Source organism: Watersipora subatra, chromosome 1, assembly GCF_963576615.1.
Source record: "Watersipora subatra chromosome 1, tzWatSuba1.1, whole genome shotgun sequence".
In the NCBI taxonomy this organism is placed as follows: Eukaryota; Metazoa; Bryozoa; class Gymnolaemata; order Cheilostomatida; family Watersiporidae; genus Watersipora; species Watersipora subatra.
In genome coordinates, this window is record NC_088708.1 from 32,096,122 (window position 1) to 32,112,297 (window position 16,176).

Consider the following 16,176-nt stretch of genomic DNA (forward strand, 5'->3'; position numbering starts at 1 on the left):
TAGACACATTTTTCCTTGGTGTGATCGATGCTGTTGATCATACGAAATATAAATACCAGCTCATCTGCTTTTTCAGTACCTAGCTAGGTTCTTATTTTTGAATGAATAAAACCATAAGTGGAGAATACTCTTTTGATGCTTGCACAAGAGCTGATTGCCATAAAGAGTTTTTGTGTGCAATGTAAAAATTGTTGTCAGTACCAATAAGAATTTTCCACCATGTGTTGGATTGTACCCTGTCGACTGCTTCATAGGGAAAGCGATGAGGCCGAAAAGGTGCCTCTTTTGCTTGATACTTCATCAAGAGTATTAGATCTAAGTAAGAGTATTAGATCGGCATCCGCCTTCTTGTCTAACTTTTTCAACTCAGTAGTATTAAGTAGATTTCCTAACTTTGTTTCAAGCCGCTTCTATAATACAACTGGGTCTGCTGTATCTTCACTAAACAAACTCAATTAACTCATACATGTATGTAGGTCGTAACTTGAAAGGTCCTTCTGTAACATTGCACTACACGTGCAACCAATTATCTCCATCACACTTGCCTATTAGATGGAGCAATGTTTACAGATTTCTTATACACACTTCAAAACTAGATTGTCAGAAAACACTGATTTTGCAAATTTATTTTTAAAAAATTGCGATGTTTTTCCACGAAATACATGATGATTTCAATCATGGTTTAAGTGAATGATTTAAACCATTAATTAGATTTTTTCATGTCTACCATGCTTTTAACATTACATCCGACTGTTTATGAACATTATGATTTGATACTTTGTAGTCTGCGGAGATATACATGGCCAATTCTATGATTTGATGAAACTCTTTGAGGTAGGAGGGCCACCTTCCTCTACCCGATACCTTTTTCTAGGAGATTACGTCGACAGAGGCTATTTTAGCATAGAGGTAGGCATATTTTATCAAGTCTCAACTGATAAATGATGCGTTTTATGAACTGCTGTAGACATTTTAACCGGTCAGTTTTATCAATGTTCTTGTGCTTTAGTCAGTTTCAGATGAGGCCAGTAAGTCATTTTTATCGCACATCACTGTATATAGTCTTCAGATATCTTGCTAATTATCTTTGTAAAATTTCTTATTTGGCCATTACTGTTTTCACTTGAATCTCTCAGGTTTACCCCAAACACCAGATTCACAAATTAGTAACATCTTATGTAGGGCGCTCATGCGAATGAAAGATGATCCGTACAATTACATGTAGCAATTAAAATATTCACATCATAAGCGACTTGTTTTGCAGGTCAGTACACTTTAGACTAACTTCCGTCCACAAGTAAAAGGTCGGCAATGTTTTTAATTCTACCAATTTTTGCACGGAGTACAGCTTCAAGGGGTCAAAATTACTAGCATTTCATCCTGAGTAACGCTGAGATTTATGTCAAGTGTTGCTTATATATTGAAAAAGGAAATGTAATTTTTAGTTATATTAACAGGTTTGCACCAAGCTGTTTAATTTTTCATTCCAACTTTTGGTACTCTATTGTACACACAAATCTGTGTACTCTGTGCTACACACAAATCTGTGTACTCTGTGCTACACACAAATCTGTGTACTCTGCTACACACAAATCTGTGTACTCTCTGCTACACACAAATCTGTGTACTCTGTGCTACATACAAATCTGTGTACTCTGTGCTACACACAAATCTGTGTACTCTGTGCTACACACAAATCTGTGTACTCTGCTACACACAAATCTGTGTACTCGGCGCCCAAAGATTGATTAAGATTTTAATGTAGCTGGTTTTCCGCTGTGGAAATGGAGCTCATTGATTATTACTCTGATAAGGAAATATGGCCATATCTTGGTTGAATGAGTGAATCATTGCTGAGCTGTCTAAGTTTTTTTTTGTTCCTTTTTCTTTACTTCGTCTCAAAGCTGAGAGAATTTTTGAAGTTTTATCCCTATTGAACAAAATCTATGGTAACGGCTGCTGACCTGCTGACATGTTTATTAATCATGTTTAGTTTATTACAATAGTGGCAGGAGTACTCGCATTGCCCAGAAATAAAATCAAGAGCTGTGTTAACTTCTAAGTAATCATCTCTGTGAAATAGGGTTGCAATAAGTAGAACCCTTGCAATTAATACCTACATCTTGCTCCTTCCCCTATCCTGTCAGAATTGTAGCTTCAATCGTGCGTGGTTGAAAGTTTTTTTTTACAACCAACCCTGTATCCTCACAGAGCATTGGTGGATCTACATTTCGTAGGGGCTTTATTTCAACAGCTGTTTTGAGATCTAGTTTGTTTGTTTTAATGAATTTAGAGAATTTAAAATCAGTTTCATCTATGACCGTTCTCTTCTTTGTCGGTATTATCACCCTAGATTTATTAAGGGAACAAATTTACCTACAAAAACCTCTTGGCTTTGATTTAAAAATCATTTTTTAATATATTAACTGACAACTTGTGTACTTTCTGAAGGTTATTTTAGAACTATGACAAAACAGGTACTACATCCTTTGTACGTTGCCAGCTCCAACTTGCTTCATTGCTGATCATATATGAATTATAGCAATATATTTTCAATTAATGCGCAATTTTTTCAATTATTGCAATATGCTTGTCGAAATTCATGAGAATCCTTATTCAACTTCAAAAATAAAGTGAAAGAACATCAATTTCTGTAATTTTCAAGCAGAAATTACCGCTTTAGCCCGAGCGGCCAGCCTCCAAGGTTGCGATTGACATTGGAAACCTTCTGTTAAGTTCCTGTCCCTCGAAATTTACATCCCAGCTATCAGTTCTCTAAGTTCAAGTGGTTCTTTTACATTAGGGACATACAAACCCATAAACTCCAGAAATATATATATGTATATATATATATATATGTATATATATATATATATATAGCTAAATAGCCCCTCATAATAAGTTTTCATTGTAGTTAGCAGCATGTCTTAGCTAATAACTGGAAACAAGTTGTGTTTGCGGCTAAAAATAGCCTGTTGGAGTGGAGATATTCAGCTTTTAATTGCAAAAAGCTGCTACAGTCAAAAAAGCAGCAGCAAGCTCTTCTTTCCTCAATAAAAAATTTATTCAAAGTTATTTTGTTTGCCATTGGGCGGCCCAAATTCCAATTGTACATCTCATTTTACTATTACTAGTATGCTTGGCAGTCCCGTGCACTGTGAGAGATCGTCATGAGTAATCTGTGTATGTGCAGCATTAATTGACTCTTTCGCTATCAAATTCATTTTTTTACCAGGACATAGTTACTTATTCAGTAAGACCTAATATTGCACATGGGCGTGTATAAATCCTCATATCTTTTGAACCACACAATCTATAAAAGATATTTTGATACCAAATAATCATCATAAAATTTTATCCATGGAGTCCACTTGTCGCTAATGCTGTGAAAAATACCACAAATGTGATGCAGAATGGGAACGAACACTTTTTTAGCAATTTTCAAAAAGACCGTGCGCTTGTTCGAGTCCGATGATTCACCAATATTATTATAGTTTATGGCAGTATTATAATATTATTACTTATAAAATGTGAATAATAACTCTCAATAGTACTATTGTTAAATAAAATCACCTCAAGTCCATAGATCTATAATTAGTAAAATTTCGTAGTTGCAATACGTCTAGCGCGACTGGTCATTGCTATCAATAAATCGTGATGAAAAATAAACGCTTCTGTAAAGCGAAACTTCGCTCAGGATGGGACATATTTTTTATTGGCTCAACGCATGAAGACAATTGTTTCCTTTTTGTTTAAGGAGAGATTTAATAGGGTCATTCAGTGGTGTAGTGGTCGGAGTGCCGGACTTTAATTCGGAGTACCCTAGTTTACTTTCTGCGTTAGGCAATTTTGTTCCTAGAGCTTTTGGCGTGACTTTGGACGGACCGACACTGCTCTTATTATGGTATAGTTTGTGCTACAACATCCTATAGTCGGTTCAGTCAGATGACAAGACTTTGTTGCTTTTAAATATTTACTCAAACCTGAGCTGGGAATAGTTGAAGGTTTTGAAAAATCTTAGTGTGTTTGAATCTTAGTTGTTAAAATGGTTAGGCCTATGACTTGGAAAAAGTCTGTTGTGTATGCGTCCTTTCCAGCTGTTGCTTAAACCCCGGGTGTACTATGTCATTTCTTCTAAACTTTTAGTGTGTCTTGTATTTATGGACCCTAAAGATTTTATATCCGAGTACCCTGTTTCTGCTGAGAGGAAACCATGAATGTAGACACTTAACTGAGTATTTCACCTTCAAACAGGAATGTGAGTATGAATTGGTTTGTTATCATCAGCTGTTTCATCTCACACCTGCACTAATGTCATATCATTGCAGTCATTATACATTTCTACAATTTTGTTTCTTTTTTAAACAAAGATATTGTAGCCAACTTTGGTTTGCTTGATCTGTCAAGTTTCTTCTGTAGTTTGTTACTTAAATCTTTACATTAGTGTAAAGGAAACTGTTGCGGTGTTTCGATGGACTTATGTTATCCGATAAATGTGTCGGGTACCCGTAACATTGAAACAAGCGCATTATAAAAACTATCTAACAATCTAATTTGTGTTTAAGAAAATAAACACGTAAAGTAATAATAAATAAAACAAGGGTTTCGTTGTCACCGCCTTAATATTGAAGACAGTTGAGTTATTGAACAACTTTAAGAAATCAAGCTATTGCCTGATGAACATACATGTACACTCGTTAAGTTGCTAGTTTTATGACAGATTTCTTACGCCTGCTGACTATCAGTCTGATTGGCTGCATGTATTCTTAGAGCTCTAATTCATCTCTTTAGTAGGCAACTGTATGGGGATCTGTTAGTCTGGCTCACTAATCATTTACAGGTCAAATTAAGTATTCTACTCAGCTATACGATGCTTGTATGGAGTCATTTGACTGCTTGCCACTGGCCGCCCTCATGAACCAGCAGTTCCTGTGTGTCCATGGAGGCCTCTCCCCCGAGCTCCACAACTTAGATGATATCAGAAAGGTAAAGCGGGCTTGAAGAGTTGCTATTGCTAGATGCCTGTGCAAGAAGTTCTTGTATATTTCTACTTGTGTTCTAAAATATTTAATATGAAGTGTAGTGCAGTATGAAGCAGTGTGTATTAAATATTAAATCAACTGCTTCATATTAAATATAAATATTTAATATGAAACAGTGTGTGATAACACACTGGACGCTGCGAGAAGCAAAGTGTGCGGTGTGTATCACTAGCATGAATCATCTATAGACAGTGTCTTAACTATAGTGCATCAGTTGGGGATCCTTGGTCTTGGAACATTTGTTACAAAACACTTATAATGAGTTATTAGAAAATGTGCAGCTACAGCGTAAACTTTAGACAATTTAATAACATTTCCCTACTCTTTAATATTTACCTTTCGTTTTCGAGTAGCGAAGGTCGTGTGTACTGATGCCTTAAAGAGTTGCTAATGCTGAGTTGGATTTACTGTAGAGCAACTGTAAAGAAATGCTAAACCCCGAAGCCCATTGCGCATTGTTGATATGGTTACAAATCGTGTTGTCATCACTTTAATATTATGAAGACTGGCAATACTTGTACTGTCAAACTTCGAATTCTGAATACCGCTACATCCAAATTTTTTCAAGTAAGAAGTTAAAAAAATTTTAAACATTGATCTTCGAGTAATTTTAGGCAAGCAATGTTTTAAACGTCACAGTTCTATTAGGAAAAGTGAACTAAGCTGGCAAAATTGGAAATAAAACTTAAAAACTATAGAATTAATACTAGTTTAAATGTACACTGCATCTAGCATATGTTAGAGTAAACTAAACTGCGTATTTCTATTACTCTAGCATGCAATGGTTTACCAATAAGATAGTGGAACTGATTTACTTCATATGTTGAGGCTTGACTGTAATTGATAAGTTTTGTTTGTATTACGCTTACGTAAATCGTGTTATGTTTTCCATTATTAGCAGTTAAAATATATAAACTGGTGGGAAATATTTTATTGACAGTGAGGAAACTTACTCACCTGTAGCGTTTACTATACCACCACAAAAACTCAGGTCAATTGGCTAATCTAAATGTAGCAGAAAAAAATAATTTAGAATCTCCTATTAAACTACTTTTAACAAGTCAATATATACCTAACAAGCTACTCATTGTTCCCATGATGGTAGGGTTGAAAATTTTTGCTTGGATTATTTATTAAATCGCAGGTAATTATTACCTGCGTTTTAATAGATATCCTATTAAAACGCAGGTATCTATTAGTTTTAATAGATATCCTATTAAAACTATTAATTCATAATAAACTTATTAAAATGTTTGCCTTAATGCAGTTGGACAGATTCAAGGAACCGCCAGCCTTTGGTCCTATGTGTGATATGCTTTGGTCGGACCCACTCGAAGATTTTGGCAATGAAAAGAGTACAGAGCATTTCAGTCACAACAGCGTGAGGGGATGTTCATATTTTTACAGGTGAGTTGTTATGTCTAGATAAATATTTTTTCTTTCTGGTTCTTGACCTACAATGCATGATTCTCCCGCGCCATAAGGTCTACTTGTCGAGATTTGATCCAGGCAGAATTTATCCTTGCATCAGGTTACAAATGTCGTTTGAATCAATAATATCTAAATAGCTCAAAACTAAATTCTGGAGTGCCCGTCATTCTACATACATATACCGTATAAACTCTAATTGAACGCCACCTCTATTTGACTGCCACTGTGAGAGAAGGGTTGAAAAATAGAGTGCCACTCTCTAATTGAACGCCACCTCCATTTGACCACCACTTTGACAATATGAGCCCATAATATCAAGTGATCAGTAAATAAGTGTCCGCAAAATCATATTAATAATGAATCATTTACATTACATCAATAACAATCAATTCTCTCATTGTCCAACTCCAAAGCTTTTCGCTGTTTCTCATTACAACTTTAAAAGCAACACCATAGAAATAATTAATAACTGTCTCAGGCTAATAGTAGTTTCTTGTTTAACGCAGTCTTGATACTTCGAAATACATGTATTTAAAAACAGTTTACATTTATGATGGTAGATGAACGACTAGTTTTAGGGTGAAGGTTGCATTTAGCGAGCAAAACTTATACACTTTGCATTTGTGCTAAATGCAATGCGTAAAAGTACGGCTTTGCCAAAAATTGTTTGGACTAATATCGACTAGTTCAGCAGTGCAGAAGAGTTGAGGTCAGAAGACATTGTGAAAGGTATTGTTCAACCAGAAGATGTTTGTTTCATCGAAAGCAACAATCCGAACGCAGCTATCCGAGCAAATATTTTTGTTTTAAAAATGTTAATTTTTGTTTCTGCATATGATATGAGTATGGTTCGTTTATGTCACTTGTTCATGAATATATATTTGTAGCATTTCCATCAAAAGCAACAATCAGAACGCAGCAATCCAAGCAAATGATGCAAATATTTTTGTTTTAAAAACGTTAATTTTTGTTTCGGCGTGTAATATGAGTATGGTTTGTTTATGTCACTTGTTCATGAATATATATTTGTATCATTTGATAGATAACCATTATATATATTTAAATTTGCAGGTATATAGCATATTATTTGATAGCATGATTGCGGCTATCTTAAAAATGGATTGATGCTCATAACTCCTCTTCTATTGCACTTAAAATGCCAGTTCTGGTTGCAACCTAGCAAAAATATCAATACATGTAAGTGCTATTAGCTTTTATGCAACATTGTTAAATATACATGCCGATATAAAATAAAAAATATGTCGCCAAATTTAGATTGAAATAAAAATTGAAAGCTCCAACAATTTGCAAAGCAGTACACAGGCTAATTGCAAGCGATAAATATCTACTGGTAGATATATTTTTCGGTTTTCTAATGCCTATTTATTAAGAGATCTTTGACAAGTTGGAGTTAAGTTGGTAGATTTATTGCATACAAAATCTTTACTAATGCTCAACCGGAAAAAGAGGGCAAAATATAAGCGATATTCGCTTCGCCCGTAAAAGAGCTAAATTTATTTTCCCAAAATTCTGACGAGCCGTTTGAAAAATACAACGCCAACCTCTATTTTAACAATATAGAGGAAGGGTTAAAAAATAGAGTGTCATGGTGTTCAATTAGAGAGTATTATGGTATTACTTAATACCTCCTAGCTGCGGATTAAGTGTAAATTACCAAATCCACTTCAGAGGTACATTTGCAACATCATGTAATAGCAACTCTCCTGAGTCCCTTATCTGGTTATTATGTAGTAACCACTGCCGGTGTTCCTCATCCGGTGTTCCCCATCTGGTTATCATATAGTACCTACTGCGGCGTGTTACCCATCTGGTTAGTATTTTACTAGATTAGTTTTTGTCTTAGTGCTTAGTGACTTATCGCTCAAAGATAATTTTTAAAAGCCTTGCAGAAAGAAAATGTTAAGTGTATAACAACAGTACTTCAATTTTGTACACTTACAAATGTGATGCATCTCCTAGCCACTTTGGCAGATATGTTATGGGTGACACTAAGATTCATTTATCTGATATGGGCTACAAAGCTCAGCTAAACATTGCAGGAACAAAATTTGCAGATGCTCTTTGTAACAGTGTCTGACATCTTTTGACGGCTTTGGTTTTAACACCGTAGAAGCAAAATTGCTGAGAGGGGCTCCGTCAAATTTTCTTTAAACAAAAGATATGCTGTTTTACATGAGATATACTATAGCAATAGGAGAGTTGATGTATTACATGAGATATACTATTATAACAATAAGAGAGTTGCTGTATTACAGGATATATACTATAACTATAGAAGAGTTGCTGTATATGAGATATACTGTCACAAATAAAAATTGTGTTGCCGCTCTGACAGGGAGACCCTTGGGTAGCTTGCATTAATTAAACAAGTGATAAATGCATGTTGGTCAACAACTGCTGTAATCATTACTCCATTTATGTTTAGCTTCTGGAGTATGAGATTGCTAGATTTTTAGACACGAATATAGTTGACTGCTACAAGCTAAGCACATGTGCACGAAAAACACGCATAGAACCTGTTATCTCAATCGTACGTGGTGTATTCGATTGATAATGTTGGGTAATTGAGGTGCAATAAAAGTGGTAATAATATTGTGGGCTAATTGGAAGGGATAATCGGTGATAGATGATTATTCTCAGCTTGATTATACGAGTTCTATTACAACACCTTACAATTTTGCTGTGCTTTTCTGTAATTTGAGTATCCTTTTTTCTGTATCTGTGTATATATAAGCCACGTATTATTTTGCAGTACATGTTATACTACATAGATTTGTCTTGCAGTTTCCATACGTGCTTAGTTAGCTTGTTTGATTATGTTTGCCACAGAACCAAACCAGAAATGTAGGTCAGATAGTGCAATTGTTAGTTGTGTCTGCTGGTGGTGGTGAGGTTCCTCGCACTGCTTGATTTTCTGTCGGTTTCTGGACAAGACTCTTGTTTATATTCAGTCTAACACCTCTATGATGAGTGCGACAAACACTGCCATGCTGCGCCTTAAACTGCCTGTTCAAATGAGAATGCGACATCTGTTGATAGAGATGCGCCCAGAAATACCTTTGACTGTTAACAATTTGTTGCACAGAGAAGCAACATAGTCAGGAAGCAACTGATATTGGAACTTGAGGTAGATGAGATCAAACAATGGAAGATCCAAGAGATCTATACCAAAGAGGAACGTGTGTCTACGTACATCATGGAGAGGTCACACATCACAGCTTGTGTTCACTCACTTATTGATGAAGACGAAAAATCAGCGGAACAAATCAAGCACACATGAAAACTGCGAGACAAATCTAAGGAATATAATATAAACTGGAAAACAATAGTACATTCTCAAACATACACTAACAAAATGTTGCAACCTTTGCATATTCGAACAATTCTACATGATCTGCTAACCACAATCGAACACTTTAAATAAAAGACACGAGTTATTCTCATCCTGCAGACATGCTAGGTGTCACCTTCTTATAAACTCTTAAATACAAATACATCATTGAGCCCATGTCAGAAGTTTATACCAACAAAAATGTTAAACCAATCATTCCCTGCTTGTCACCTTAAGAGTAACAGATCTGTATTGACTTTCTGCGATGTATTTTTCCCTTTGACCTATATATACATGTATATATATACACAGGTAATATCAATATATCTATATATTTCTTGAAGTATGTCTGTCTGTCATTCCGGCTATAGCGCAAACTGATTATTTTACCGATGCGGCCATGCGTTATGGTGCCCCTGTTAATTAAGAAATATCTTTTGTAAAGTTCGATTACTATATCTGGAGTCGAGGCCAATTTTTCTCACACGTTCTTCAAAGTTTTTATGGATAGCTTCTGGTGGAACAGTAAAATTTTTTATACTCACACCTCTAGGCAAGAATTGTTATTATTAGTTCTACATATTCATGATTTTTATTTCATTTTCTCAGTTCGTAATTATTGTATCATTACCGGCTTAATTTAACTATTACTTGCTAATTATTTCACACTTACATCTAAACCTTTTTATAGTCGTGCTATTTTTTTGAATTTATTTGACCTGTACAAAGCATTTCCCTTATGATAAAGTTTAAAAGTTGTTTGACAAAGTTTAAAAACCTTTACAGCTGTTTTTATTTTCTCTTTTAATTTATTTCAACTACACAAAACACTTCTCTCCTGATATGTGCTTTGAAAGTTAGAATGGTAAGTGGTGTTATATGTTAAATACAAATCAATTTTCTGATCAAAGAATTTTATTACCCGAGCAACATCGGGTAGCACAGCTAGTATATATAGATATATATATATAAGTTTGTCGTCGTCTGTTGTTCGGTGTCTGCTCAGCTATAGTGATTAGTGACTAGCAATGTAGAATCCGTATCGCAGAAGATTTGATCTCACAATCTCCCATTCGCCAAGTGATAAGGTAACTCGTTGAGCTACGTGAGATGCAATGGATTAATTGGCCGATATGAGTCTTTATCTGGGTTAAAATACACATAGCGACTCTGTGTTATGCGCAACATCACTAAAGCTTGTTGTCACGGCTCTTATTAGTAAGTTTAGCAAGCGGATAGGAGGTTACTCAAGTTGTCCATTGGCAATGTGCAAAGCTAATAGCAAGTGACAGGCAACTACATTACCTGCCACTGTTTATAAGCTTTTAATAACTGTTTATAAGTTTTTTAATACCCGTGCAATGCCGAAAATTTGGCCAATGTATTTTTTTTATTCATATTTGAAATTATAAGTATTGGTTAGCGCGCTCACACAATGGAAGAATATGTATTATATATATTCTTTAGAATTTATCATCTACACGTATGCACCGGATGTCATAAAAACAAAAATAGTGAATTTTTTTTGACGAGTTTTGACTAGCCTATTTCTTTGCCTTATTTCTAGTCTAGCCACTGATTAGGTAAATCTTAACAGGTCTGCGCCAACAATTTTTTCAAGCTTTAGAAAAATAGGACTATTCAGATAGTAAATGTTAAAGAGCTGGCACACATGGTGGAGAACATAGGGCTATTCTAATAGTAAATATTAAGATGTTAGCCTGTGGAGAACATAGAGCTATTCTAATAGTAAATATTAAGATGTTAGCCTGTGGAGAACATAGAGCTATTCTAATAGTAAACATTGAGGGGATAGCCTGTGGAGAACATAGAGCTATTCTGATAGTAAATATTAAGATGTTAGCCTGCGGAGAAAATAGAGCTATTCTAATAGTAAACATTGAGGGGATAGCCTGTGGAGAACATAGAGCTATTCTGATAGTAAACATTAAGGTGCTAGCCTGTGGAGAACATAGAGCTATTCTGATAGTAAACATTAAGGTGCTAGCCTGTGGAGAACATAGAGCTATTCTAATAGTAAACATTAAGGTGCTAGCCTGTGGAGAACATAGAGCTATTCTGATAGTAAATATTAAGGTGCTAGCCTGCGAGGAACATAGAGCTATTCTGATAGCAAACATTGAGGTGCTAGCCTGTGGGGAACATAGAGCTATTCCGATAGTAAACATTAAGGTGCTAGCCTGTGGAGATCATAGAGATATTCTGATAGTATATGTTAAGGGGCTAGCCTGTGAGGAACATAACATATTCTGATAGTAAATATTAAGGTGCTAGCCTGTGAGAAACAGAGCTATTCTGATAGTAAACATTAAGGTGCTAGCCTGTGGAGATCATAGAGATATTCTGATAGTATATGTTAAGGGGCTAGTCTGTGAGGAACATAACATATTCTGACAGTAAATATTAAGGTGCTAGCCTGTGAGAAACATAAAGCTATTCTGATAGTAAACATTAAGATAACATAGCATTGGTTTTCCTACTACGTAGTTAAATTACCAGAAATTTGGTCATCTGACCATGATGATAATTCTTTGACCAAACAAATATATATATATACAAATGTATATATATAGGCTATATAGCAGTACCACTTAGTTTTCACATGAGCTAGTTCACTCTGAGAAGGCTCACTCTAATTTCAAGGCCTGCACAATCTTAACCATTTTAGTTCTATTATAACCAGTTATGGAAACTCTAATCATCTAACTGGCTTAGGCAGTTGTAATCCGAAACAGTAGTTACATGTATGTGTCTACATTTGATTTCGGCTTTGTATTGATTTGTTAGGCTAGTAGATGGAAAGCCTTGTCTGAGTGATTAGAGTAGATACCCAAGTCCCTGACTTAATTCCCATGTTACTTGTCCGCATTCTCTCTTTTCTATGTCCTATTTACCCCGCATTCGCGCCAGCAGTCTATGCGCATGCTTGCCCATCAACTCTGGTCCCCTGCCCTTGGCTTGCACTCAAATTATTTACCTTGCAGATGTTTATAGACTTTCTCGTACATTTTTTACAGCTATGCAGCTTGTTGTGACTTCTTGCAACACAACAGTTTACTCTCGATTATACGAGCGCATGAGGCTCAAGACGCAGGCTACCGAATGTACCGAAAGAGTCAAACTACGGGTTTTCCTTCACTCATAACCATATTTTCAGCCCCAAACTATTTGGATGTGTATAATAACAAAGGTTGGTTGGTGCAACAGCAAATAATGCAGTATGTGTGAGCCATGTAACAGTTGCTATTGTTATGTTACAGGCATTTGCACTTTTATTATAAGAGACTTGTTGAATAGCTTTATATTTTTGTTGTCTCCTCTGATATTAAGAATTTAAATTCATGTATCTGTTATGATACTAAGGGTTAGAATTCATGCTGTTGGGGTCCTTATACATTCATGCTAAAATATAACTGGTAGCGTATTTAGAAGTGCAGTAGGCCTATCTTTGTACTTCTTGGTAACACTCCCGACTACAGGAGGCATATACTAAGGTGCACCGCATTAATACCGGTTCAAGGTCAGCAAACATCACCAAAGGGTTGTAAAGCGCATTGTTAATTTTTGGGAAAATCATAATTTTATGTATGCCCAAAAAAGATGGTATTCTTCTATTTGTTTATCAATATACTGTTTGTTCTTCTCCCAACTTATCTCCTCACTTGTAACAAGAAGCCTTATCCAAGTCAGTTTAGATCATCTGCTTTTGAAATTTCGTCAAATCATTTCCTTTTTCAGCTGCTATCCTCAAGTATGAGAACAATGTGATGAACATTCGCCAGTTTAACTGTTCTCCGCATCCTTATTGGTTGCCCAACTTTATGGATGTCTTCACCTGGTCACTTCCATTTGTTGGTGAAAAAGGTACTACTATGCTCTTCTGTCTGATTGTCCTCAATCGCTACTCGATACACCATCAAAACTCGAAACATCAAAAATGTTTAGCTATGCCCGGGCATAACAGTTTAGTTGGCCGAAGGTAACTAACGTGTCTGGAAAACTTTTCGTCTGACTATCTGCACGTGTCAGATGTTGAGCTTGTCAACGGTTTACTGGCTTACTCACCACTGTTTGCTATCATTCGTTTTTGACTTTTTCTGTAACATTTATTGCCAGTCCTTCGCAGCGCTTCTGATTAGTCTTTGATTGTTTGTTGTGCTTTGTGGTTGTGTTTAGTTATTATATTGCAGGATGGTTTGTTGTGCTTTGTGCTTTGTGGTTGTGTTTAGTTATCGTATCGCAGGATCACTAAGCGTGTCTGTCTGAAGAACATCGAACAATTACGATATTGTACACTGAGCTAAACAAATAATGTAATAATATCTCCTATATTAATACAAAACTGAAAGCAACGGAGAATATTTACACTAAACTTTATAAGCATCCTCTAATTAGTAACATAACAGCAGTCATCTCTTTATGCTTGCATTTTGTACCAATGAAGATGAAGTTGCAAACCTTGGTATGCCGTCTTGCGTATGCCATTTGCCATTTTTCTAATATTTAAATAAATTTTAAAAAGTTCAACAGAAGTTCAACTGATTTTCCAGCTGATTTTTGAGCTATTGTAAAAGTGACATAATTTCGTTTTGTGTTAATAAACTTAATTCCTCGATCGTGAATGTCAGAAGAATTTGATGGATTGACCACTCGCGCTTAATTATATCAGTGATTTTATTTTTATGGTGATTATTAGACTATTTTATACTTGATACTTTCAAATCATCTGACCACAGAAAATGACATGGTAATGTGTTGCCCAAAGCATTACATTTCTCAGTTAGTCATGTAGATAGCTGCATATACCGTAAAACCTCTAATTGAACACCATCGCGCTCTGTTTTTCAACCCTTCCCTTCTAGTGGAGATCAATTGGAGGCTGCGTTCAAATGGAGGTTGGCGTTGTATTTTTCAAACAGCTCGTCAGAATTTTGGGAAGATAAATTTAGCCCTTTTACGGGCGAAGCGAATGTCGCTTATATTTTGCCCTCTTTTTCCGGTGGAGCGATATTAAACCTTTTGGATGCAATAAATCTGCTAACTTGCCTCCAACTTGTCAAAGACCTTTTAATAAATATGCATTAAGAAACCGAGAATTATTTCTACCAGTTGATATCTATTGCTTGCAATTAGCCTGCGATGATATTATAGCCTGTGTACTGCTTTGCAATTTGTTGGAGCTTTCAATTTGTATTTCATTCTAAATTTGAAGACATATTTTTATTTTATATCATTACTAGCTGTGCTACCCGGCGTTGCTCGGGTAATAAAAAGTCTTTGGTCAGAAAATTAATTTGTATTTAACGTATAATAACATTTGCTATTCTAACTTTCAAACTACATCTCATGAGAAAAGTTTTGATGAATAGCTTCTGCTGGGACAGTAACCTTTTTTATACACACACACTTCTATGCAAGGAATTGTTATTATTGATTCTATATATTCAGGATTTCTATTTTGTTTTGTCAGTTCGTATTAATTATATCATTACCGAATCATCTTTTATTGTAATCGCAGCAAAACCAACTTAATTTAGTTATTACTTGCTAATTATTTCACATTTACATCTAAACCATTTTATAGTCATTTTATTTATTTTTTTATTTGACCTGCACAAAACATTTTCCTCGTGATATGAAGTTTGAATGTTACAGTTGTTTGACAAACTTTGAAAATCTTCACAGTTGTGTTTATTTTTCTCTTAATTTATTTCAACTACACAAAAAACTACAAAAACAACTTCACAATCGATACTGGTGCAAATGTAATAATGAGATGTCGTACTGTCTTGGTCTGACCGAACGGAAAGAGAATGTCGAAGCTCTTCCCATAAATGTCCGTAGAAGAATTGGCCTTGATCCCATATATAATAATTGAACCCTATGAAAAAAATTTCTTAATAGGGGCATCGTAACGTGTGCGCGTATTGCTAAAATAATTAGCGTCTGGTTACGGCATATCGAATACATGTATATTAACGCCTTAGATCAAAACTTCTTAACAGGCGCATCGTAATGTGTGTGCGTAATGCTATAATAATAGCTCTAGCTGGACAATCAAAACGACGAATTCACAAATACACATACGACCAATTTTGAGTAATATATATATATAGATTTAACAATGTTGCATAAAAGCTCATAGCACTTATTGATGTTTGCTACAGTTTGCAGCCAGAACAGACTTTCTGTGCAATAGAAGAGCTATGAGTGTTGATCCATTGTAAGCCGCGTTAACATAACCGCAAAGATGCTATTAAATAATATGCTATAAATCGGCAAATTTATAAGTTATATAATGATAATCGATCAAATGCTACAAATATATAT

The 16,176-nt window shown here is 35.2% G+C and overlaps 1 protein-coding gene across 2 annotated transcripts in view; it reads left to right on the plus strand.

Moving 5' to 3' along the window:
• LOC137403335 (serine/threonine-protein phosphatase 2B catalytic subunit 3-like) overlaps nt 1-16,176 on the plus strand; it is a 43,940-nt gene that overhangs the window by 18,369 nt on the left and 9,395 nt on the right. For both annotated transcript variants that reach the window (XM_068089426.1, XM_068089427.1), the window contains exons 4-9: nt 785-909; nt 4,147-4,258; nt 4,841-4,986; nt 6,310-6,449; nt 12,864-13,036; nt 13,585-13,710. In XM_068089426.1, the coding sequence (XP_067945527.1) occupies nt 785-909; nt 4,147-4,258; nt 4,841-4,986; nt 6,310-6,449; nt 12,864-13,036; nt 13,585-13,710 (822 nt within the window). The remainder of the gene's footprint in view (nt 1-784; nt 910-4,146; nt 4,259-4,840; nt 4,987-6,309; nt 6,450-12,863; nt 13,037-13,584; nt 13,711-16,176) is intronic.